Source organism: Oncorhynchus mykiss, chromosome 27 (assembly GCF_057628025.1).
Source record: "Oncorhynchus mykiss isolate SJ-2025 chromosome 27, ASM5762802v1, whole genome shotgun sequence".
NCBI lineage: Eukaryota > Metazoa > Chordata > Actinopteri > Salmoniformes > Salmonidae > Oncorhynchus > Oncorhynchus mykiss.
The window spans coordinates 40995001-41020000 of NC_143048.1; the positions used below are offsets into that span (position 1 = coordinate 40995001).

General features: G+C 47.4%; 1 protein-coding gene across 1 annotated transcript in view; it reads left to right on the top strand.

Moving 5' to 3' along the window:
- The window catches only part of LOC110507223 (ventricular zone-expressed PH domain-containing protein), a 170117-nt gene that overhangs the window by 69755 nt on the left and 75362 nt on the right, over positions 1-25000 (top strand). Inside the window, 2 exon segments of the mRNA XM_090223997.1 lie at positions 13876-14039; positions 21442-21651. Of these exon segments, the coding sequence (XP_090080123.1) occupies positions 13876-14039; positions 21442-21651 (374 nt within the window).

Here is a 25000-nt window from a genome sequence, read left to right on the forward strand (position 1 = left end):
GGACCCTATGGAATCTAGACCCTATGGAATCTGGGCTTTATGGGATCTGGGCCCTGTGGGATCTGGGCCCTATGGAATCTAGATCCTATGGAATCTGGGCTTTATGGGATCTGGGCCCTATGGGATCTGGGCCTTATGGAATCTAGATCCTATGGAATCTGGGCTTTATGGGATATGGGCCCTATGGGATCTGGGCCCTGTGGGATCTGGGCCCTATGGAATCTAGATCCTATGGAATCTGGGCTTTATGGGATCTGGGCCCTATGGGATCTGGACCCTATGGAATCTAGATCCTATGGAATCTGGGCTTTATGGGATCTGGGCCCTATGGGATCTGGACCCTATGGGATATGGGCCCTATGGGATCTGTACCCTATGGGATATGGGCCCTATGGGATCTGTACCCTATGGGATATGGGCCCTATGGGATCTGTACCCTATGGGATATGGGCCCTATGGGATCTGTACCCTATGGGATATGGGCCCTATGGGATCTGGGCCCTATGGAATCTAGATCCTATGGAATCTGGGCTTTATGGGATCTGGGCCCTATGGGATCTGGACCCTATGGAATCTAGATCCTATGGAATCTGGGCTTTATGGGATCTGGGCCCTATGGGATCTGGACCCTATGGGATATGGGCCCTATGGGATCTGGGCCCTATGGGATATGGGCCCTATGGAATCTAGATCCTATGGAATCTGGGCTTTATGGGATCTGGGCCCTATGGGATCTGGACCCTATGGGATATGGGCCCTATGGGATCTGTACCCTATGGGATATGGGCCCTATGGGATCTGTACCCTATGGGATATGGGCCCTATGGGATCTGTACCCTATGGGATATGGGCCCTATGGGATCTGGGCCCTATGGAATCTAGATCCTATGGAATCTGGGCTTTATGGGATCTGGGCCCTATGGGATCTGGACCCTATGGAATCTAGATCCTATGGGATCTGTACCCTATGGAATCTAGATCCTATGGGATCTGTACCCTATGGGATATGGGCCCTATGGGATCTGTACCCTATGGGATATGGGCCCTATGGGATCTGTACCCTATGGGATATGGGCCCTATGGGATCTGTACCCTATGGGATATGGGCCCTATGGGATCTGTACCCTATGGGATATGGGCCCTATGGGATCTGTACCCTATGGGATATGGGCCCTATGGGATCTGTACCCTATGGGATATGGGCCCTATGGGATCTGTACCCTATGGGATATGGGCCCTATGGGATCTGGGCCCTATGGAATCTAGATCCTATGGAATCTGGGCTTTATGGGATCTGGGCCCTATGGGATCTGGACCCTATGGAATCTAGACCCTATGGAATCTGGGCTTTATGGGATCTGGGCCCTGTGGGATCTGGGCCTTATGGGATCTGGACCCTATGGGATCTGGGCCCTATGGGATCTGGGCCCTATAGGATATGGGCCCTAGCATGTCCCAGCAACCCTGTCATTTGATACTATGCTCCTACCACTAGCACTCTGAAGTTAATCGTATGAAGGCCCTGCTGCCAACACATTTGTTTCAGGGGCAACTGACCTTAGGTTTGACGTCACTGCACGAGGCTAAGGCACTGTACTGTAGCTACCAGATTTACATAATGTACTGTACACCCACAGTTCATTTCCAGAATATCATTAGCATACCTCAGTGGTGAGGTGTTAACATGCCCTTCTAGCCTCCACTGTAGGTGTTTATGTTCATTCAGACTGCAGTGTCCTGGAAGACTGCTGTGAAATGTTTTCTTTGTTTACTAAAGAATAGAAGGTCAGTCCTTGTTAGAGTTTAGGGTGTTTTTTCCTGTGTAGGCTGTCAAAAGAGAGAATTATTAGGCCCTGTATTAGCATTTTGACTGAGGTTGACAGATTGCAAAAGACACCTTGACTTGCTGTAAGTGAGACTGCATGTAGTGCTAAGAACATAACAATAAAAAAATGACTAAGAACACAGCGGAACTATTAATATCTTTAAAGGAAACATGCGGTGTGTGTGTGTGTGTGTGTGTGTGTGTGTGTGTGTGTGTGTGTGTGTGTGTGTGTGTGTGTGTGTGTGTGTGTGTGTGTGTGTGTGTGTGTGTGTGTGACATTGAGCCTCAGGCTGGGGCATGGTATAGGCTGGGCTAAGGCTGGGACAGAGCTAGGATAGGATGGGTTGGGGGCTGGTGCCGGGCTTGTGTGTTTTGAGTGGAGCTCCCACAGCCCATGACTCACACATACAAGAAGTTATGAGATAGAGAAGGTAAAATGTCTTAACATACATGCCTGTCTCTCCCGCTTCACCTCTCCTTCCTACTTACATTGTTTTACAATCACTTTGGCACTTATTTCGGAACCTTTTCAAAACTCTAGACACAAAACTCACAACCAATGATCAAAATGCAAATTTTTCAAAACTTCAAAACTTTTCACTTTTTCCAATTGCTTGGATAAAATACACAGAAAACTAAGATAATTTGTTCATTGAACTAAAATCACCTGTTCAAAATGACACAACTTAACATCAAAGTATTACCATTTCAAAATGCAATTAACACATTACATCTGAAATGACTGTCTATTCATTTCATTACAATGATCAAACTATCAATTGATACCACTGCTCAAAATGATAAGTAACTGGTGCGTTACTCGTTACTCTTAATGCATAGTTTTACGGAAACTGACAAACAATATTCCATGTTTAGATCATGAAAGTTTCAGGATAACGAGATCCATTGACATCAATTACCGTGGAACATGAACCAATTGGACGACATTATCTATGGCTGTAATATTTCACCATCATTCTTTATCAGACACTATTTCTATGGTCCCATGTACCACTTTTCCAGTCCATGTTTTCAGATTTGACATTACTGTACACTCACCGGCCACTTTATTAGGTACACCTATCTAGTACTGGGTAGGACCCCCTTTTGCCTCCACAACAGCCTGAATTATTCACGGTGTTGTACGTTAAGAGATGCTCTTCTGCACACCACTGTTTTCAACAGCTGTTATTTGAGCATCTGTGGCCTTTCTGTTATCTTGAATGAGTCTGGACATTCTCCTCTGACCTCTCTCATTAACAAGGTGTTTTGCCCACAGAAAGGCCGCTCACTGAATGTGTTTTGTTTTTAACACCATTCTCTGTAAACTCTAGAGACTGTAGTGCATAAAAATCCCAGGAGGGCAGCTGTTTCTGAGATTCTGGAATCACCATGTGTGGCATCAACAATCATACCACGGTCAAAGTTGCTTAGATTACTCATCTTGCCTGTTCTAATGTTTGGTCAAACAACATCTAAAGCTCTCTACTCTATGTACTCTATATATTGAGTTGCAGGCAGCCACATGATTTGCTGTTCGAAGGTAACCTTCCTTGATGAGCTAAATCAGGTCTGTAGAGCTGATGACATGACCTATATCATTGTGTGGGATAATGTCAGGTTCCACCATTCTCAAATGGTGCAAGCATGGTTTCAGGCCCAACCACAATTTTACCACCCTGTACTTACCCCCATACTTTCCTTTTCTTAACCCGACTGAGGAATTTTTCTCCACATGGAGGTGGAAGGTATATGATAGGCGCCCTCACGAACAAGCCACCCTTCTCCAGGCCATGGATGACGCATGCAATGACATCACGGCAGACCAGTGTCAGGCCTGGATTCACCATGCAATGACATCACGGCAGACCAGTGTCAGGCCTGGATTCACCATGCAATGACATCACGGCAGACCAGTGTCAGGCCTGGATTCACCATGCAATGACATCACAGCAGACCAGTGTCAGGCCTGGATTCACCATGCAATGACATCACAGCAGACCAGTGTCAGGCCTGGATTCACCATACAATGACATCACGGCAGACCAGTGTCAGGCCTGGATTCGCCCGAAGATTCTTCCCAAGATGTTTGGCTAATGAAAACATCCATTGTGATGTGGATGAGAACCTGTGGCCAAATCCACAAGACCGGGTTGAGGGAAATATAGAAGTACAGTAATCAATGTTTTGTTTTGCTTTTTACAGTAAGTCAGGTGAGGAACACTACAGTTGACCTTTTAACTGTTTTTTCGTTTTTTGTTGCTAATTATTTTTGCTTTGATTCAAAGAAACCTATGTTGTGATTTTATTGTGTTTCATCAATACATTTCCTATTTTGTTCAATGATTCCACTGTGTCTGTAGTATCCTCTCTACTAGTCCTTTTACAGTGATGTATTTACGTGTAGTACCATAATGAAACATGTATCACATACTTTGTACTACAATATTTAATGATTGTACGAACAACTACACAGTGAAACTATCGGTATCTTGTGTGTGGGTGATCTAAATGAATGGTCCTATGGTATTTCATGATAAATGAGTTATTTGAACCAATGATTCTGCAAGTGCAAGGTTTCTATAAAGATATGAATGCACAATGCAATGTTTTGAACAATGGACAGCCTGTGTTACAAGTGATGACCGTTTTGAGTTTTGTGTCTAGAGTTTTGAAAAATGACCACAAGGTTCTGAAATTAGTGCCAAAGTGATTGTTAAAATCTGTAATTGAATTGAATTGAGTGGGAAGGAGAGGTGGGGTGGAGGTGTGGTGGAGAGGTTGGGTGGAGGTGGGGTGGAGAGGTGGGATGGAGCATTAGACAGGCATGTTAAAGGGCTTGTTATTAATGTGAGCGGCTGGTTCTGGTTTTGTTGTGGTCGTCTTTAATGGTTTACTGCCCTCTGAGGCATAGATGGATGACTGGTAGACTGCTAGATGGCTTTAGTGTGTTTGTGTGTGTGTGTGTGTTTGTTTGTGCGCTCCTCAGGGCACATGGACTAAGTGTGTTCAGACATGGGTGGACACGGAAGCACCGTAAATCTCCCATGGGTCTTTGGTTCTGCAGACATCTGGCTCCTGGCTTTAACATTCTGCTCCCGACAAACCAATAAATTCTCTCTCTCTCACCTTTAGGAATGCTCACTAACTCGCCCTCTTTATGTCTCTCTCATCTCTCTCTTACTGCTTTTCTTACTCTGGTGTGTGTGTGTGTGTGTGTGTGTGTGTGTGTGTGTGTGTGTGTGTGTGTGTGTGTGTGTGTGTTTGTTTGTTTGTGGAGGCGACTGGGGGTCAGGTAGGAACATCAAAGACTATGTAATAATGAATATTGTCAGGACTGAGCAGCTGCTTGGCGACGGTTGCTCTGTTGATTTGTCTTGGGGTTGTATTAGTGATGTTGTCACAGCAGATAGACAGGTCACAACAGACAGGGTCACAGCAGACAGACAGGTCACAAAAGACAGGCAGGGCCACAGCAGACAGACAGGTCACAACAGACAGACAGGGCCACAGCAGACAGACAGGTCACAGCAGATAGACAGGTCACAACAGACAGGGTCACAGCAGACAGACAGGACCACAGCAGACAGACAGGGCCACAGCAGACAGACAGGTCACAGCAGACAGACAGGGCCACAGCAGACAGACAGGACCACAGCAGACAGACAGGTCACAACAGACAGACCGGCCACAGCAGACAGACAGGTCACAACAGACAGACAGGGTCACAGCAGACAGACAGGACCACAGCAGACAGACAGGACCACGGCAGACAGACAGGACCACAGCAGACAGACAGGGCCACAGCAGACAGACAGGACCACAGCAGACAGACAGGTCACAGCAGACAGACAGGTTACAACAGACAGACAGGTCACAGCAGACAGACAGGTCACAGCAGACAGACAGGACCACAGCAGACAGACAGGTCACAGCAGACAGACAGGACCACAGCAGACAGACAGGTCACAGCAGACAGACAGGACCACAGCAGACAGACAGGGCCACAGCAAACAGACAGGTCACAGCAGACAGACAGGGCCACAGCAGACAGACAGGACCACAGCAGACAGACAGGTCACAACAGACAGACCGGCCACAGCAGACAGACAGGTCACAACAGACAGACAAGGTCACAGCAGACAGACAGGACCACAGCAGACAGACAGGACCACGGCAGACAGACAGGACCACAGCAGACAGACAGGGCCACAGCAGACAGACAGGACCACAGCAGACAGACAGGTCACAGCAGACAGACAGGTTACAACAGACAGATAGGTCACAGCAGACAGACAGGTCACAGCAGACAGACAGGACCACAGCAGACAGACAGGTCACAGCAGACAGACAGGACCACAGCAGACAGACAGGTCACAGCAGACAGACAGGACCACAGCAGACAGACAGGGCCACAGCAAACAGACCGGCCACAGCAGACAGACAGGTCACAACAGACAGACAGGGCCACAGCAGACAGACAGGGCCACAGCAGACAGACAGGGTCACAGCAGAAAGACAGTTGCCATGGGAGGCAGTGTAAATGTTATCTATTGGACGATGAGTTGCCATGGGAGGCAGTGTAAATGTTATCTATTGGATGATGAGTTGCCATGGGAGGCAGTGTAAATGTTATCTATTGGATGTGCTACCCGGAGCGTGTACACCTTTACCATTCTGGGAATATCCTCCTAATATTGAGTTGCCTTTTTGCCCTCAGAACAGCCTCAATTCATCGGGACATGGACTTTACAAGTTGTCGAAAGTGTTCAACAAGGATGCTGGCCCACTCCCGCTGTTGTGTTAAGTTGGCTGGATGTGTCACGTATTAACAAGGTGGGTGGAATCAGGCGCAGAGAGCAGGTGCAGTGAGTCAATAGTTTATTCTCCGGAACCAAACACGGTCAACCCAAAATACAGGGTGAAATAATCCAACACAGGATTAAATATATCGGAGCAAATAACCAAATACGTATTCACGAAAACACATGAAACCAAAACAATCCCGCACGAAACAAGGGCGGGACAACCTACTACATATAAGGACGTCAATAAACTAAAATACACACAGGTGAAACTAATAAGACAAAAACAAGGGCGGGACAACCTACTACATATAAGGACGTCAATAAACTAAAATACACACAGGTGAAACTAATAAGACAAAACCAACAGACAAACGAAAAAGGGATCGATGGTGGCTAGTAGGACGGTGACGACGACCGCCGAGCACCGCCCGAACAGGCAGGAGAGCCAACTTCGGCGGAAGTCGTGACAGTACCCCCCCCTGACGCGCGGCCCCCGCAGCGCGCTGCCACCGTCCTCGAGGACGACCCGGAGGACGAGGTGCTGGGCGATCCGGGTGGAGGCGGTGGAAATCTCTCAGGAGAGAAGGGTCCAAAATGTCCCTCACCGGAGCCCAGCATCTCTCCTCCGGACCGTACCACTCCCAGTCCACGAGGTACTGTAGGCCCCCCACCCGGCGTCTCGAATCCAGAATGCCCCGAACTGTGTACGCCGGGGACCCCTCGATGTCCAGGGGGGGCGGAGGGACCTCAGGCACCTCACCTTCTTGCAGGGGACCAGCCACCACCGGCCTGAGGAGAGACACATGAAACGAGGGGTTAATACGGTAATACCTAGGAAGTTGTAACCTGTAACACACCTCGTTTATTCTCCTCAGGACTTTGAACGGCCCCACACACTGCGGCCCCAGCTTCCGACAGGGCAGGCGGAGGGGCAGGTTCCGGGTCGAGAGCCAGACCCTGTCCCCCGGTGCAAATACGGGGGCCTCACTGCGGTGCTGGTCAGCGCTCCTCTTCTGCCGTTCGCCCGCTAACCGTAGTGAGTCCTGAACGGCTTTCCATGTGTCCTTGGAGCGCTGTACCCATTCCTCCACCGCAGGAGCCTCGGTCTGGCTCTGATGCCATGGGGCCAGGACCGGCTGGTAACCTAACACACACTCAAAAGGAGACAAGTTAGTTGAGGAGTGGCGTAGGGAGTTCTGAGCTAGTTCAGCCCAGGGAACATACCTTGCCCACTCACCAGGCCGGTCCCGGCAATAGGACTGCAGAAACCTGCCCACCTCTTGGTTTACGCGCTCCACCTGCCCATTACTCTCGGGGTGAAAACCTGAGGTTAAGCTGACCGAGACCCCCAGTCTCTCCATAAACGCCCTCCATACTCTGGACGTGAATTGGGGACCCCGATCAGAAACGATGTCCTCAGGCACCCCATAGTGCCGGAAGACATGGGTAAACAAGGCCTCAGCAGTCTGCAGGGCCGTAGGGAGACCGGGCAACGGGATGAGACGACAGGACTTAGAAAACCGATCCACAACGACCAGGATCGTAGTACTTCCCTGGGACGGGGGAAGGTCGGTAAGAAAGTCCACCGATAAGTGTGTCCACGGCCGTTGTGGAACGGGGAGGGGTTGTAATTTCCCTCTAGGCAGGTGCCAAGGAGCCTTGCTCTGAGCACACACGGAGCAGGAAGGAGACATAAAATCTCACGTCTTTAGCTAGCGTGGGCCACCAGTATCTCACTCTCAGACTCCGCACTGTCCTCTCGATGCCAGGATGACCCGAGGAGGGGAGAGTATGAGCCCACCGAATCAGCTTGTCCCGGACCCCCCTCGGTACTGGGTTCCTACTGGACAGTTGGGGGGGGCCGGCTCTGACTGTGAGGCCTCCTCTATCGCCGCGTCCACCTCCCATACCACCGGTGCCACGAGACATGACGGTGAAATGATGGGAGTTGGCTCAACGGGCCGCTCCTCGGTATCATAGAGGCGGGACAGCGCGTCGGCCTTGGTGTTTTGGGAGCCGGGCCGGTATGAGAGGGTAAACCGGAACCTGGTAAAAAACATGGCCCATCTAGCCTGACGTGGATTTAGTCTCTTCGCTGCCCGGATATACTCGAGATTACGATGGTCAGTCCAGATGAGAAAGGGGTGTTTAGCCCCCTCAAGCCAATGTCTCCACACCTTCAGAGCCTTGACTACAGCTAACAACTCCCGGTCCCCCACATCATAGTTTCGCTCCGCTGGGCTGAGCTTGCTCGAAAAGAAAGCACAAGGGCGAAGTTTGGGTGGCACGCCCGAGCGTTGGGACAGCACGGCTCCGACCCCAGCCTCGGACGCATCCACCTCCACTATGAACGCTAAAGAGGGGTCCGGATGCGCCAACACGGGCGCATTGGTGAACAGCTCCTTCAAACGAGTGAATGCTCTGCCCGCCTCTGCTGACCAGTGCAAGCGCACCGGTCCTCCCTTCAGCAGCGAGGTGATGGGAGCAGCCACCTGACCAAAACCCCGGATAAACCTCCGGTAGTAATTGGCAAACCCTAAAAACCGCTGCACCTCTTTCACCGTGGTCGGAGTCGGCCAATTACGCACGGCTGTAACGCGGTCATCCTCCATCACCACCCCAGTAGTGGAAATACGATATCCCAGGAAGGAAACGGACTGTTTGAAAAACTCACATTTCTCCGCCTTGCAATACAGGTCATGCTCCAGCAGTCGCCCAAGTACCTGACGCACCAGAGACACATGCACCGCGCGTGTGGCAGAATAGATCAAGATGTCATCGATGTACACTACCACTCCCTGCCCGAGCAGGTCTCGGAGAATCTCGTCTACGAAGGATTGGAAGACGGCTGGAGCATTCTTCAACCCGTATGGCATGACGCGGTACTCATAATGACCAGATGTAGTACTAAATGCAGTTTTCCACTCATCTCCTCCCCGGATACGCACCAGATTATACGCGCTCCTCAGGTCCAGTTTTGTGAAGAAGCGCGCCCCGTGAAATGATTCCACCGCCGTAGCGATGAGAGGTAGTGGGTAACTAAACCCCACTGAGATGGAATTTAGACCTCTATAATCAATGCACGGACGCAGACCTCCATCCTTCTTCTTCACAAAAAAGAAGCTTGAGGAGACGGGTGATGCGGAGGGCCGAATGTACCCCTGTCTCAGCGATTCAGCAACGTATGTTTCCATCGCTACCGTCTCCTCCTGGGACAATGGATACACGTGACTCCTAGGAAGTGCAGCGTTCTCCAGAAGGTTTATCACGCAGTCCTCTCGACGATGAGGTGGTAATTGGGTCGCCTTCCTTTTACTGAAGGCGATAGCCAAATCGGCATATTCAGAGGGAATGCGCACGGTGGAAACTTGGTCTGGACTCTCCACCGTAGTCGCACCAACGGCAACTCCTCTACACCTACCTGAACACTCCTCTGACCACCCCTTAAGAGCCCCCTGTCGCCAGGAAATCACCGGGTTGTGTTGAGCTAACCAGGGAACCCCCAACACCACCGGAAACGCAGGTGAATCTATAAGGAACAGACTAATCTGCTCCTTATGATCCCCCTGCGTTACCATGTCCAGTGGCACCGTAGCCTCCCTAATCACTCCTGACCCTAATGGTCGGCTATCTAAGGAGTTCTCTCCCATCGATCCATCCTCTCCATCATTTGGTCCATGGCAGAACCAATCCGATGGAGCACGCTGGTGTGGTGGAGGACTCTCTCCTCCATCGATGGGAGAGGAGACGCGGCTGCTCCTGCTGATTCCATCGTGGGTGCGGGATTCTGTCACGTATTAACAAGGTGGGTGGAATCAGGCGCAGAGAGCAGGTGCAGTGAGTCGATAGTTTATTCTCCGGAACCAAACACGGTCAACCCAAAATACAGGGTGAAATAATCCAACACAGGATTAAATATATCGGAGCAAATAACCAAATACGTATTCACGAAAACACATGAAACCAAAACAATCCCGCACGAAACAAGGGCGGGACAACCTACTACATATAAGGACGTCAATAAACTAAAATACACACAGGTGAAACTAATAAGACAAAACCAACAGACAAACGAAAAAGGGATCGATGGTGGCTAGTAGGACGGTGACGACGACCGCCGATCACCGCCCGAACAGGCAGGAGAGCCAACTTCGGCGGAAGTCGTGACAGGATGTCCTTTGGATGGTGGACCATTCTTGATACGGAAACGTTTGAGCGTGAAAAAACCAGCAGCGTTGCATTTGTTGACTCAAGCCTCTTATAACCACCTTGGATTCTGTCTCATAGGTAGACAATAGACATGTACACTACTGTTCAAAAGTTTGGGGTCACTTAGAAATGTCCTTGTTTTCGAGAGAAAATCACTTTTTTTTGTCCATTTAAAATAAAAATAAAATAATAATCAGAAATACAGTGTAGACATTGTTAATGTTCTATATTACTATTGTAGCTGGAAATTGCTTATTTTTAATGGAATATCTACATAGGCGTACAGAGGCCCGTTATCAGCAACCATCACTCCTGTGTTCCAATGGCATGTCGCTTATGGCACAAACCCACTGTCGCTGGACTAGACAGGACTGGCAAAAAGTGCTCTTCACTGACGAATCGCGGTTTTGTCTCACCAGGGGTGATGGTCGGATTCACGTTTATCATCGAGGGAATGAGCGTTACACCGAGGCCTGTACTCTGATGCAGGATCGATTTGGAGGTGGAGGGTCCGTCATGGTCCGGGGCATTGTGTCACAGCATCATCGGACTGAGCTTGTTGTCATTGCAGGCAATCTCAACGCTGTGCGTTACAGGGAAGACATCCTCCTCCCTCATGTGGTACCCTTCCTGCAGGCTCATCCTGACATGACCCTCCAGCATGACAATGCCACCAGCCATACTGCTTGTTCTGTGCGTGATTTCCTGCAAGACAGGAATGTCAGTGTTCTGCCATGGCCAGCGAAGAGCCTGGATCTCAATCCCAATGAGCACCTCTGGGACCTGTTAGATCGGATGGTGAGGGCTAGGGCCATTCCCCCCAGAAATGTCCAGGAACTTGCAGGTGCCTTGGTGGAAGAGTGGGGTAACATCTCAGAGCAAGAACTGGCAAATCTGGTGCAGTCCATGAGGAGGAGATGCACTGCAGTACTTAATGCAGCTGGTGGCCACACCAGATACTGAATGTTACTTTTGACCCCCCTTTGTTCAGGGACACATTATTCAATTTGTGTTAGTCACATGTCTGTGGAACTTGTTCCGTTTATTTCTCAGTTGTTGAATCTTGTTATGTTTATACAAACATCTACACATGTTAAAGTTTGCTGAAAAGAAACGGCAGTTGACTGTGAGAGAACATTTCTTTTTTTGCTGAGTTTATGACTTGGAAGAGCAGGTGTTCCTATTGTTTTGTACACTCAGTGTAGTTACCAATGTCTATCATTAGGCGTGTTGATATATGACCCAGAACATGCACACTGATGTACAGCCAGTCAGGTGTCCCCTTGTGAATCCTTTTGATACAGTCAATCGTCATGCATTAAACTAATTAGTAAATGTCAATGCTAACATTTGAAGTCATTTTAAATCAATCCATTCCAGGTAAGCTGTAGACAGATGTTGGCAAGGACATTGAACTCGTTGATAGGAGTTATGGCCATCAGATTCGTTTTGTGTAGCAGGTAGCAACGCTAGCTAGCAATGCACACACACACACACATACACACACACCCATGCACACCCACACACTGAAAACTGCTGGCCCACAGTTTTTCGCACTCTCACTACTTCCTGTTTTCCAACACATGTTTATTATCCCATGTCTCCGTGGGGTACCACCTGTTTCCTTAGCCAATCAGAGTGAGGGCCAACTGCAAATAGAACTCCATTCACAAAATGAGAATCACCTCCGCAGTATGTGTTCCATTCATAGGATGGTCCCAGGAAGGAACCTAGGGATTGCTTCCAGATGACCCTGTAGATAACGACAGATATTCAGCATGCAGGAAGACTGGAGGGCTCTCTTGTCTCTGACTCTTTGTCTCCTCTGTCGTTCTCTCAGTCTGACACTCTATTTTGGTCTCCTTGTAATTAATTCAATCCAATTCGTTCAAGTTTTATAGGCAGGAAGTACATGTGTTGATTTTACCATAGCAGAACAGTTTTAAACTATTATACAGTAGATGAAAGGACAACATATTTTTCTCTATTGTTCTCTACCCCCACACTCTCTCTCTCTCGGTCTCACTAAGTCCATATGTCCTTTAGATGATGTGCTTTGACATTGAAAATAAAATAATAACATGCTGGACACAGTCATGCTGTAGGAATTTCACATAGTTTTGTCCCATAGAATAAATCACATCCAGGTTTACCCCACTCATACTACTGTATTAACTCCAGCCTTTCACTGTGGGGGCATCAGTCAATCCCCTTTACTGTGGGGACATCAGCCAATCCCTTTACTGTGGGGACATCAGCCAATCCCTTTACTGTGGGGATATCAGCCAATCCCTTTCACTGTGGGGACATCAGCCAATCCCTTTACTGTGGGGGCATCAGTCAATCCCCTTTACTGTGGGGACATCAGCCAATCCCTTTTACTGTGGGGATATCAGTCAATCCATTTTACTGTGGGGACATCAGTCAATCCCTTTTACTGTGGGGATATCAGCCAATCCCTTTACTGTGGGGATATCAGCCAATCCCTTTTACTGTGGGGACATCAGCCAATCCCTTTTACTGTGGGGACATCAGCCAATCCCTTTATTGTGGGGATATCAGCCAATCCCTTTCACTGTGGGGACATCAGCCAATCCCTTTCACTGTGGGGACATCAGTCAACCCCTTTACTGTGGGGACATCAGTCAACCCCTTTACTGTGGGGACATCAGCCAATCCCTTTTACTGTGACATCAGCCAATCCCTAATGATTTAGCTACAAAGTAAACATAAAAGGCATTGTTGGTGTTCATGTAATGTCATAAGAGATGAAGCTACTAATAAAACTACTAATTGAAGACAGAAGACATTGTGCAGATGCATGAGATATTTAAAGAGGGTTTAGATATCAAGGTCAATTTCTCTTGGGCAAATATTGAAGGATTCTGGTACACATTATGTGTCTTTTTACATTTATACATGTTACATTTTCTTCCTCAAGGATGGACGTCATGGAATGAATATTGACAACAAATGGTGAGACTTGAATCCGTTGTCACGTACACCCTGTCTGTCCGTGTCGTCCCCCTCTAGGTAACCACATGCTCCTACGCGTGCTGCCGTCCGTCTACCCCAAACAGCCCCATGCCATCCATCGTCACCTAGGCAACCTGACGGCCATGATGTCACATCTCGATTCACCGGAGCAACAACACCTGCTGAGGCTGATCCGGATGGTCGCCGAGCAACAGCCACTGGTGTGTGTGTGTTTATGTGTGTGTGTTCACGTACCCGCGTGCCTGTCTATGAGCATGCGTGTGATGGACTGCGTTCAAAGAACACATTAGTCATGAGAAAGTCCAGAATTCCTACATGCGGGAATGCTGTGCTGCGCTCCAGAGAGCGTGGTCCAGCATGAGGATATTAAGGGCAGAGTAATGGGAGAGGGGAAAGTATGTATGTACATGCTAGATGGATGTTCTCACCCGCATTAAGAGAGAACAAGAAAGAGTCATCAGAAACCACGTGCCGAGGGGAATAGTGGGATGTGTCTGGTGAAAAAGAGAGCAGTCATAAAGAAGTGAAAGACCACATTTAGAACTCAGTAGGAATCACACGCACGCACGCACGCACACACACACACAGACACACACACACACAGGCACGCACGCACGCTCGCACGCACGCACACACGCTCGCACGCACGCACGCACACACACACACACACACACTCTCATATACGTGCTCATTGTGAGTGTGTAGAGAATGCATCTGTCATCAGTAATGTCAAATATTTTGACATTTCCTGTCTCTCTCACACTCATGATGCAAGAGTCCCAACTGATGATCAGATTGATTTATCAGGGAAACTCTAATAAGTCATTCAGCTCATCTCCGGTTTGGAGGAAAGAGAGAGAGAGAGAGAGAGACCACTGTGTCTGACCCAAAAATAAGGAAAGCTTTGACTATGTACAGACTCAGTGAGCATAGCCTTGCTATTGAGAAAGGCCGCCGTAGGCAAAGAGAAGACAGGCTATGTGCACACTGCCCACAAAATGAGGTGGAAACTGAGCTGCACTTCATAACCTCCTGCCGGACCCACAAAGAATTTGAAAACAAATACAATTTTGATCAACTCCCATATCTATTGGGTGAAAAAGCACATTGTGCAATCACAGCAGCAAGATGTGTGACCTGTTGCCACAAGAAAAGGGCAACGAGTGAAGAACAAACACTATTGTAAATGCAACCTATATTTAGGTTTATTTATTTTCCCTTTTGCACATCATATCAAATCTAACTTGTGTAGACCTTACCATGAAATGCTTACTTACAAGCCCTTAACCAACAGTGTAGTTCAAGAAGGAGTTAAGAAAATATTTACCAAATAAACTAAAGTTTAAAAAAAATGATAAAAAGTAACACAATAAAATAACAATAACGATGCTTTATACAGGAGGTACCGGTATCAATGTGCGGGTGTACAGGTTAGTCGGGGTAATTTGTACATGGAGGTAGGGGTGAAGTGACTGCACATCGTTAGAACAATGTATAGACATAAAATGACATTTGAAATGTCCCTATTATTTAGGAAATTGTGTGAGTGTAAATTGAATTGAGAGAGAGAGAGAGACAGAGCAAGGGAGACCGAGAGAGAGAGACAGAGACAGTGAGAGAGAAAGAGAAAGAGAGTGAGAGAAACAGAGAGAGCGAGAGAGACAGAGAGAGGGGAGAGAGAGACAGACAGAGACAGTGAGAGAGAAAGAGAGTGAGAGAAACAGAGAGAGAGCGAGAGAGACAGAGAGAGGGGAGAGAGAAAGAAAGAGAGAGGGGGAGAGAGAGAGAGAGAAAGGGGGGAGTAAGAGATAGAGAATGTGAAAGAAAGACCACAAGAAACAAAAAAGTGAGATAAAATCAACAACAAAGACGACAACATTAAGACCAAGAACAAGCACATCCTACGGTGGGAGGGAGACAAGAGGCCTGGTCTGGGCTGGTCTGGTCTGGCTAGGACAGATAATGAGGCAAATGGGATTTAGTTTAACCAGTAAGTCCCACAGCAAGGCTACACTATTCAGTACCCCATAGATCACGCGTCTGACCCGCTGACCCATTACAGGGAAAGACATCACATTTCTCCCTGATTGATTGACCAGCACAGCCAGGGGTCAGCCAAGGCGACAGAGGTTGTGTAAGGTTCATAACTCTAACATGTCAACTGACTGACTGGTGTGTGCATGTATGCGTGTGTGTGTGTCTCCATGTATTTGATCGTCTGTCTCCATGTATTTGGTCGTCTGTCTCCATGGGAGCGTATGTCTTTGATCGTCTGTCTCCATGTATTTGGTCGTCTGTCTCCATGGGAGCGTATGTCTTTGATCGTCTGTCTCCATATATTTGGTCGTCTGTCTCCATGGGAGCGTATGTCTTTGATCTTCTGTCTTCATGGGAGAGTATGTCATTGATCGTCTGTCTCCATGGGAACGTATGTCAATGATTGTCTGTCTCCATGGGAACGTATGTCATTGATCGTCTGTCTCCATCGGAACGTATGTCTTTGATCGTCTGTCTCCATGTCTTTGATCTTCTGTCTCCATGGGAGAGTATGTCTTTGATCTTCTGTCTCCATGGGAGAGTATGTCATTGATCTTCTGTCTCCATGGGAACGTATGCCTTTGATTATCTGTCTCCATGGGAACGCATGTCATTGATCGTCTCTCTCCATGGGAGCGTATGTCTTTGATCATCTGTCTCCATGGGAACGTGTCATTGATCGTCTGTCTCCATTGGAACGTATGTCTTTGATCGTCTGTCTCCATGGGAGCGTATGTCTTTGATCTTCTGTCTCCATGGGAACATATGTCTTTGATCGTCTGGCTCCATGGGAACGTATGTCATTGATCATCGGTCTCCATGGGAGTGTATGTCTTTGATTGTCTCAATGGGAACGTATGTCTTTGATTGTCTGTCTCCATGGGTACGTATGTCTTTGATTGTCTGTCTCCATGGGAATGTAGACAGATGACACAACAGTAGTAGGCTTGATTACCAACAATGACGAGACAGCCTACAGGGAGGAGATGAGGGCTTTGGGAGTGTGGTGCCAGGAACGTAATCTCTCACTCACCGTAAAAAAAAAAGGAGATGATCGTGGACTTCAGGAAACAGCAGAGGGAGCACCCCGCTATCCACATCGACGGGACAGCTGTGGAGAAGGTGGAAAGTTCCAAGTTCCTCGCAACAGGGCCTATTCAACCTCTGGAGGCTGACGAAATTTGGCTTGGCACCTAAAATCCTCACAAAATTTGACAGATGCAGGGCTCTCCAGAGGGTGGTGCAGTCTGCCCAACGCATCACCGGTGGCAAACTACCTGCCCTCCAGGACACCTACAGCATCCCGATGTCAAAGGAAGGTCAAAAAGATCATCAAGGACAACAACCACCTGAGCCACTGCCTGTTCACCCCGCTATCATCCAGAAGGCGAGGTCAGTGCAGGTGCATCAAAGCGGAGACCGAGAGACTGAAAAACAGCTTCTATCTCAAGGCCATCAGACTGTTAAATAGTCATCACTAGCACATTAGAGTCTGCTGCCTATATATAGAGACTTGAAATCACTGGCTACTTTAATAAATGGAACGCCAGTCACTTTAATAATGTTTACATACAGTTGAAGTCGGAAGTTTACATAAACTTAGGTTGGAGTCATTAAAAATCATTTTTCAACCACTCCACAAATTTCTTGTTAACAAACTATAGTTTTGGCAAGTCGTTTAGGACATCTACTTTGTGCATGACACAAGTAATTTTTCCAACAATTCTTTTCAGACAGATTATTTTACTAATAATTCACTGTATCACAATTCCAGTGGGTCAGAAGTTTACATACACTAAGTTGACTGCCTTTAAACAGCTTGGAAAATTCCAGAAAATGATGTCATGGCTTTGGAAGCTTCTGATAGGCTAATTGACATCATTTGAGTCAATTGGAGGTGTACCTGTGGATGTATTTCAAGGCCTACCTTCAAACTCAGTGCCTCTTTGCTTGACATCATGGGAAAATCGAAATAAATCAACCAAGACCTCAGAAAAAAATGTGTAGACCACAAGTCTGGTTCAACCTTGGGAGCAAATTCCAAATGCCTGAACCGTGTTCATCTGTACAAACAATAGTACGCAAGTATAAACACCATGGGACCACGCAGCCGTCATATCAAAGTGCAAATCAATCCCAGAACAACAGCAAAGGACCTTGTGAAGATGCTGGAGGAAACAGGAACAAAAGTATCTATATCCACAGTAAAACGAGTCCTATATCGACATAACCTGAGGCAGATAACATAACATGACATAACTCAGCAAGGAAGATGCCACTGCTCCAAAACCGCCATAAAAAAGCCAGACTCTGCTCTCTCTATCTATCTATCTATCTATCTATCTATCTATCTATCTATCTCTCTACTCTGCTCTCTCAATCTCTTCCTCTTTCTCTCTCTCTCTCTCTCTCTCTCTCTCTCTCTCTCTCTCTCTCTCTCTCTCTCTCTCTCTCTCTCAATTCAATTCAATTCAAGGGCTTTATTGGCATGGGAAACATGTGTTAACATTGCCAAAGCAAGTGAGGTAGATAATATATAAAGTAAATATATAAAGTGAAAAACAATAACAAATTAACAGTAAACATTACACATACAGAAGTTTCAAAACAATAAAGACATTACAAATGTCATATTATATATATACAGTGTTTTAACAATGTACAAATGGTTAAAAGACACAAGATAAAATAAATAAGCATAAATATGGGTTGTATTTACAATGGTGTTTGTTCTTCACTGGTTGCCCTTTTCTCGTGGCAACAGGTCACAAATCTTGCTGCTGTGATGGCACACTGTGGAATTTCGCCCAGTAGATATGGGAGTTTTTCAAAATTGGATTTGTTTTCGAATTCTTTGTGGATCTGTGTAATCTGAGGGAAATATGTCTCTCTAATATGGTCATACATTGGGCAGGAGGTTAGGAAGTGCAGCTCAGTTTCCACCTCATTTTGTGGGCAGTGAGCACATAGCCTGTCTTCTCTTGAGAGCCATGTCTGCCTACGGCGGCCTTTCTCAATAGCAAGGCTATGCTCACTGAGTCTGTACATAGTCAAAGCTTTCCTTAATTTTGTGTCAGTCACAGTGGTCAGGTATTCCGCCGCTGTGTACTCTCTGTGTAGGGCCAAATAGCATTCTAGTTTGCTCTGTTTTTTTGTTAATTCTTTCCAATGTGTCAAGTAATTATCTTTTTGTTTTCTCATGATTTGGTTGGGTCTAATTGTGCTGTTGTCCTGGGGCTCTGTAGGGTGTGTTTGTGTTTGTGAACAGAACCCCAGGACCAGCTTGCTTAGGGGACTCTTCTCCAGGTTAATCTCTCTGTAGGTGATGGCTTTGTTATGGAAGGTTTGGGAATCGCTTCCTTTTAGGTGGTTATAGAATTTAACGGCTCTTTTCTGGATTTTGATAATTTGTGGGTATCGGCCTAATTCTGCTCTGCATGCATTATTTGGTGTTCTACGTTGTACACGGAGGATATGTTTGCAGAATTCTGCGTGCAGAGTCTCAATTTGGTGTTTGTCCCATTTTGTGAAGTCTTGGTTGGTGAGCGGACCCCAGACCTCACAACCATAAAGTGCAATGGGCTCTATGACTGATTCAAGTATTTTTAGCCAAATCCTAATTGGTATGTTGAAATTTATGTTCCTTTTGATGGCATAGAATGCCCTTCTTGCCTTGTCTCTCAGATCGTTCACAGCTTTGTGGAAGTTACCTGTGGCGCTAATGTTTAGGCCAAGGTATGTATAGTTTTTTGTGTGCTCTAGGGCAACAGTGTCTAGATGGAATTTGTATTTGTGGTCCTGGTGACTGGACCTTTTTTGGAACACCATTATTTTGGTCTTACTGAGATTTACTGTCAGGGCCCAGGTCTGACAGAATCTGTGCATTAGATCTAGGTGCTGCTGTAGGCCCTCCTTGGTTGGTGACAGAAGCACCAGATCATCAGCAAACAGCAGACATTTGACTTTGGATTCTAGCAGGGGGTAGGCCGGGTGCTGCAGACTTTTCTAGTGCCCGCGCCAATTCGTTGATATATATGTTGAAGAGGGTGGGGCTTAAGCTGCATCCCTGTCTAACCCCACGACCCTGTGTGAAGAAATGTGTGTGTTTTTTGCCAATTTTCACCGCACACTTGTTGTTTGTGTACATGGATTTTATAATGTCGTATGTTTTACCCCCAATACCACTTTCCATCAGTTTGTATAGCAGACCCTCATGCCAAATGGAGTCAAATGCTTTTTTGAAATCAACAAAGCATGAGAAGACTTTGCCTTTGTTTTGGTTTGTTTGGTTGTCAATTAGGGTGTGCAGGGTGAATACATGGTCTGTTGTACGGTAATTTGGTAAAAAGCCAATTTGACATTTGCTCAGTACACTGTTTTCATTGAGGAAATATCAACTCTGCTCTCTCTCTCTCTCTCTCTCTCTCTCTCTCTCTCTCTCTCTCTCTCTCTCTCTCTCTCTCTCTTTCTCTCTCTCCTAATCTCAACTCTGCTCTCTCTCTCTCTCTCCTACTCTCAACTTTACTAGCATTCTACCAACACTTCTCTGTCTCATCTTCCTTCTCTTTTACTGCATGTATATGGTTCCATATGTTGTGAGATTCGCTCTCTTTTCAGAACAACTGGTTCTGAGAGATTAGGATCAGTAAGCAACTGTAACAAAATGGATGACTGCAGAGTAGCCGTTTTTATGTTGCATGGATTGCTAAGGCATAAGAATATGAAAGTGTAAATTCTTATTTTAAATGTGTGTAGTTATGTACCTGTCTATTCATTTGATGTATTATGTCATTTTATGTAGTTCTGTCCTCCAGCTATTATGTCATGTTTTATGTGGACTACAAGAAGAGTAGCTGCAGCTTTGGCTGTAGCTAATGGGGATCCTAATAAAATCCTGAATACTCTCATACCGCCTTCTAGCCTCTTTTCCATCCTTCAACCCAATGCTGATCATTGTTTTTATCCTCTCTCCCCCCTCTCTCCCCTCTCTCCCCCCTCTCTCCCCCCTCTCCCCCCTCTCTCCCCTCTCTCCCCCTCTCTCCCCTCTCTCCCCTCTCTCTCCCCCCTCCCTCCTCTCTCCCCCCTCTCTCTCCCCTCTCTCTCCCCCCTCCCTCTCCCCTCTCTCTTCCCCCTCCCTCCTCTCTCCCCCCTCTCTCTCCCCCCTCCCTCTCCCCCTCCCTGCTCTCTCCCCCCTCCCTCCTCTCTCCCCCCTCTCTCTCCCCTCTCTCTCCCCTCTCTCTCTCCCCCCTCCCTCTCCCCTCTCTCTCCCCCCTCCCTCCTCTCTCCCCCTCTCTCTCCCCTCTCTCTCCCCCCTCCCTCCTTCCTCCCCTCTCTCTCTCCCCCCTCCCTCTCCCCTCTCTCTCCCCCCTCCCTCCTCTCTCCCCCCTCTCTCTCCCCTCTCTCTCTCCCCCTCCCTCTCCCCTCTCTCTCCCCCCTCCCTCCTCTCTCCCCCCTCTCTCTCCCCCCTCTCTCTCTCCCCTCTCTCTCCCCCCTCCCTCCCTCCTCTCTCCCTCCTCACTCCCCCCTCTCTCTCCCCCCTCTCTCCCTCCTCTCTCCCCCCTCCAGGTTCTGAGCCCCCTGGTGCCCTCCCTGGTTGGTTACCTAGGCGATGCATCTCTGAACGAGACTCTACTGGGTGCACTGGTGGACGTGTCACAGGCTAGCCCCGCCTCCATGACCCCCTTCCTGCCCGCGTTGAGGGTTGTGGGTCAGCAGTACCCAGTCCTGCTGGGACACGTGGTCAAAATACACAGAGCTGTGGGCTTGACCAGTGAGGTGAGGAGACATCAACATTCACCTTTCTTCTACTCTTACTTCTCTCTCTCATTTCTCTCCGCCTCTTCTCTCTCATTCCCCCTCTAATTTCTCTCTCTCCTCTTCTCTCATTCCCCCTCTAATTTCTCTCTCTCCTCTTCTCTCTCATTCCCCCTCTAATTTCTCTCTCTCCTCTTCTCTCTCATTCCCCCTCTAATTTCTCTCTCTCCTCTTCTCTCTCATTCCCCCTCTAATTTCTCTCCTCTTCTCTCTCATTCCCCCTCTAATTTCTCTCTCTCCTCTTCTCTCTCATCCCCCCTCTAATTTCTCTCTCTCCTCTTCTCTCTCATTCCCCCTCTAATTTCTCTCTCTCCTCTTCTCTCTCATTCCCTCTCTAATTTCTCTCTCTCATCTTCTTTCTCATTCCCCCTCTAATTTCTCTCTCTCCTCTTCTCTCTCATCCCCCCTCTAATTTCTCTCTCTCCTCTTCTCTCTCATTCCCCCTCTAATTTCTCTCTCTCCTCTTCTCTCTCTTTCCCCCTCTAATTTCTCTCTCTCCTCTTCTCTCTCATCCCCCCTCTAATTTCTCTCTCTCCTCTTCTCTCTCATTCCCCCTTTCTCCTGTCATTGTCAACTTTTATTTCCTCTCTTCCATCTCTCCATCAGTGTTGGGCAGTGCAGCAGTGTTGACACAGACGCCGGAACTCACTGAGCCAGAATCACTTAGTCAGCCTGGCTAGGTCTGTCCATACACACACACACACACACACACACACACACACACACATACACACACACACACACACACACACACACACACACACACTTATGAACCGTCAGTCACCTGCCAGAAATAATCAATCAAAACACAGGGACACAGTGAAACAGATCCTTACATTCCTCATTCCCAATCATCATTAACCTGAGTTTTCATATGAACCTAATCTTACTCATATAAGGTTTAGGGTGACATTGACAATAAACACTCAGATAACAGGTCCATATCTGCAGCTCAGATAACAGGCCCATAGCTGCAGCTCAGTTAACAGGCCCGAAGCTGCAGCTCAGTTAACAGGCCCATATCTGCAGCTCAGATAACAGGCCCATAGCTGCAGCTCAGTTAACAGGTCCATATCTGCAGCTCAGATAACAGGTCCATATCTGCAGCTCAGATAACAGGTCCATATCTGCAGCTCAGATAACAGGTCCATATCTGCAGCTCAGATAACAGGTCCATATCTGCAGCTCAGATAACAGGTCCATATCTGCAGCTCAGATAACAGGTCCATATCTGCAGCTCAGATAACAGGTCCATATCTGCAGCTCAGATAACAGGTCCATATCTGCAGCTCAGATAACAGGTCCATATCTGCAGCTCAGATAACAGGTCCATATCTGCAGCTCAGATAACAGGCCCATAGCTGCAGCTCAGATAACAGGCCCATATCTGCAGCTCAGATAACAGGCCCATAGCTGCAGCTCAGTTAACAGGCCCATAGCTGCAGCTCAGTTAACAGGCCCATAGCTGCAGCTCAGATAACAGGCCCATAGCTGCAGCTCAGTTAACAGGCCCATAGCTGCAGCTCAGTTAACAGGCCCATAGCTGCAGCTCAGTTAACAGGCCCATAGCTGCAGCTCAGTTAACAGGCCCATAGCTGCAGCTCAGTTAACAGGCCCATAGCTGCAGCTCAGATAACAGGCCCATAGCTGCAGCTCAGTTAACAGGTCCATATCTGCAGCTCAGATAACAGGTCCATATCTGCAGCTCAGTTAACAGGCCCGAAGCTGCAGCTCAGTTAACAGGCCCATAGCTGCAGCTCAGATAACAGGCCCATAGCTGCATGCCTGTATAGTTACGCTTGGAACCACAGCATAAAATCTGTCACAGCAGTTTATTTAGCTTATTAATCACAGTATGTTCTGGTATCAAGCCATCTCATGTGGGGGTCAACTCTAACACACGTAGGTAACACTCTTAGGTGACCCACTATATGCCTGTGTGTGTAAGCACTACATGCTTTTCCAGCCCTGCATGTGGTTCAGTGGATGTGTTTGTTCAGGTGAACATTGTCTTGGGGCCTTCTGAAGGAACACTGAGAGGAGATGATTAGTGAATGAGGCCTTCTGAAGGAACACTGAGAGGAGATGATTATTGAATGGAGCCTTCTGAAGGAACGCTGAGAGGAGATGATTATTGAATGGGGCCTTCTGAAGGAACACTGAGAGGAGATGATTATTGAATGGGGCCTTCTGAAGGAACACTGAGAGGAGATGATTATTGAATGGGGCCTTCTGAAGGAACACTGAGAGGAGATGATTATTGAATGGGGCCTTCTGAAGGAACACTGAGAGGAGATGATTATTGAATGGGGCCTTCTGAAGGAACACTGTGTCATGACGTTGGCTTGATGGGGAGGTTTATGACCCCCATAAATACTTTTCCCCTTTTTCCTCTCTCTACTCTACCCATGTGACTATTGAAAACCCCTTTGTTAACATGGAGAGTCTGGTAACATCAAAAGATGGGAAACGGAACCATATTTCGGTAATCAAACCAGTTGAAAATATGCGTTGGTACATTGTGAATATGATCTCAGAACAGTTGTTGTCTAAGACATCATTACTCATGACAGGATGACGCTGTATTTTGGAAAATCTACAAATTCTAGTTATCATTCTAGTTCAATTTAATTGTTTAAATATGAAACTATTTGTGAAAAGATGAAATGTAATTTTTAGCTTCTTAATGAGAGAACGGTTTGTCAGAAGAACACCACTCTGCTCACTCAGAGGCCCCGCCCAAGTGAACAGACATGGGTTGTAAACTCTGAAACACGGCCCTCTCTCCCAATCCTATATAAGCCCCTTGACGAAAATGTAACTTTCTGTTCGAGGACGTTAGGGCGACGGTCCTACGTTAAAAGGGCTCAGATAATAACTTGTTCCATGGACGTGTGAACTTGAGGTCCCCACGTTGAAACGACAAAGACCACCTACAGAACTCAGCTAACCTCAGCAAGAATCTAACTAAATTAGCATCGAATTTCAACGTGAAGATGACGGTCAACACGCCGAAAGGATGAATTTCGACTATACCAGCCAGAATATGGCATGAGCTTAAAAGTATGGCAACTTGGTATGAACTTTGAACTCTTATTCCCTCCAGAAGTGATACCTTCTAGCCGTTGAGTTAGCAACAGTCGTTAAACGTAGGCTAGGAGAGGACGGACAGAGTATCCATTCTACCACGCTCCAGTGCACCACTAGATAGTCTTCAGAGGACCAGAGATCCATACTGGACAACCCGGCCTACCATCTATGACCAATCTACCGAAGCGCAGCTCAGAGTAAATATTTATTGCATTTTCCC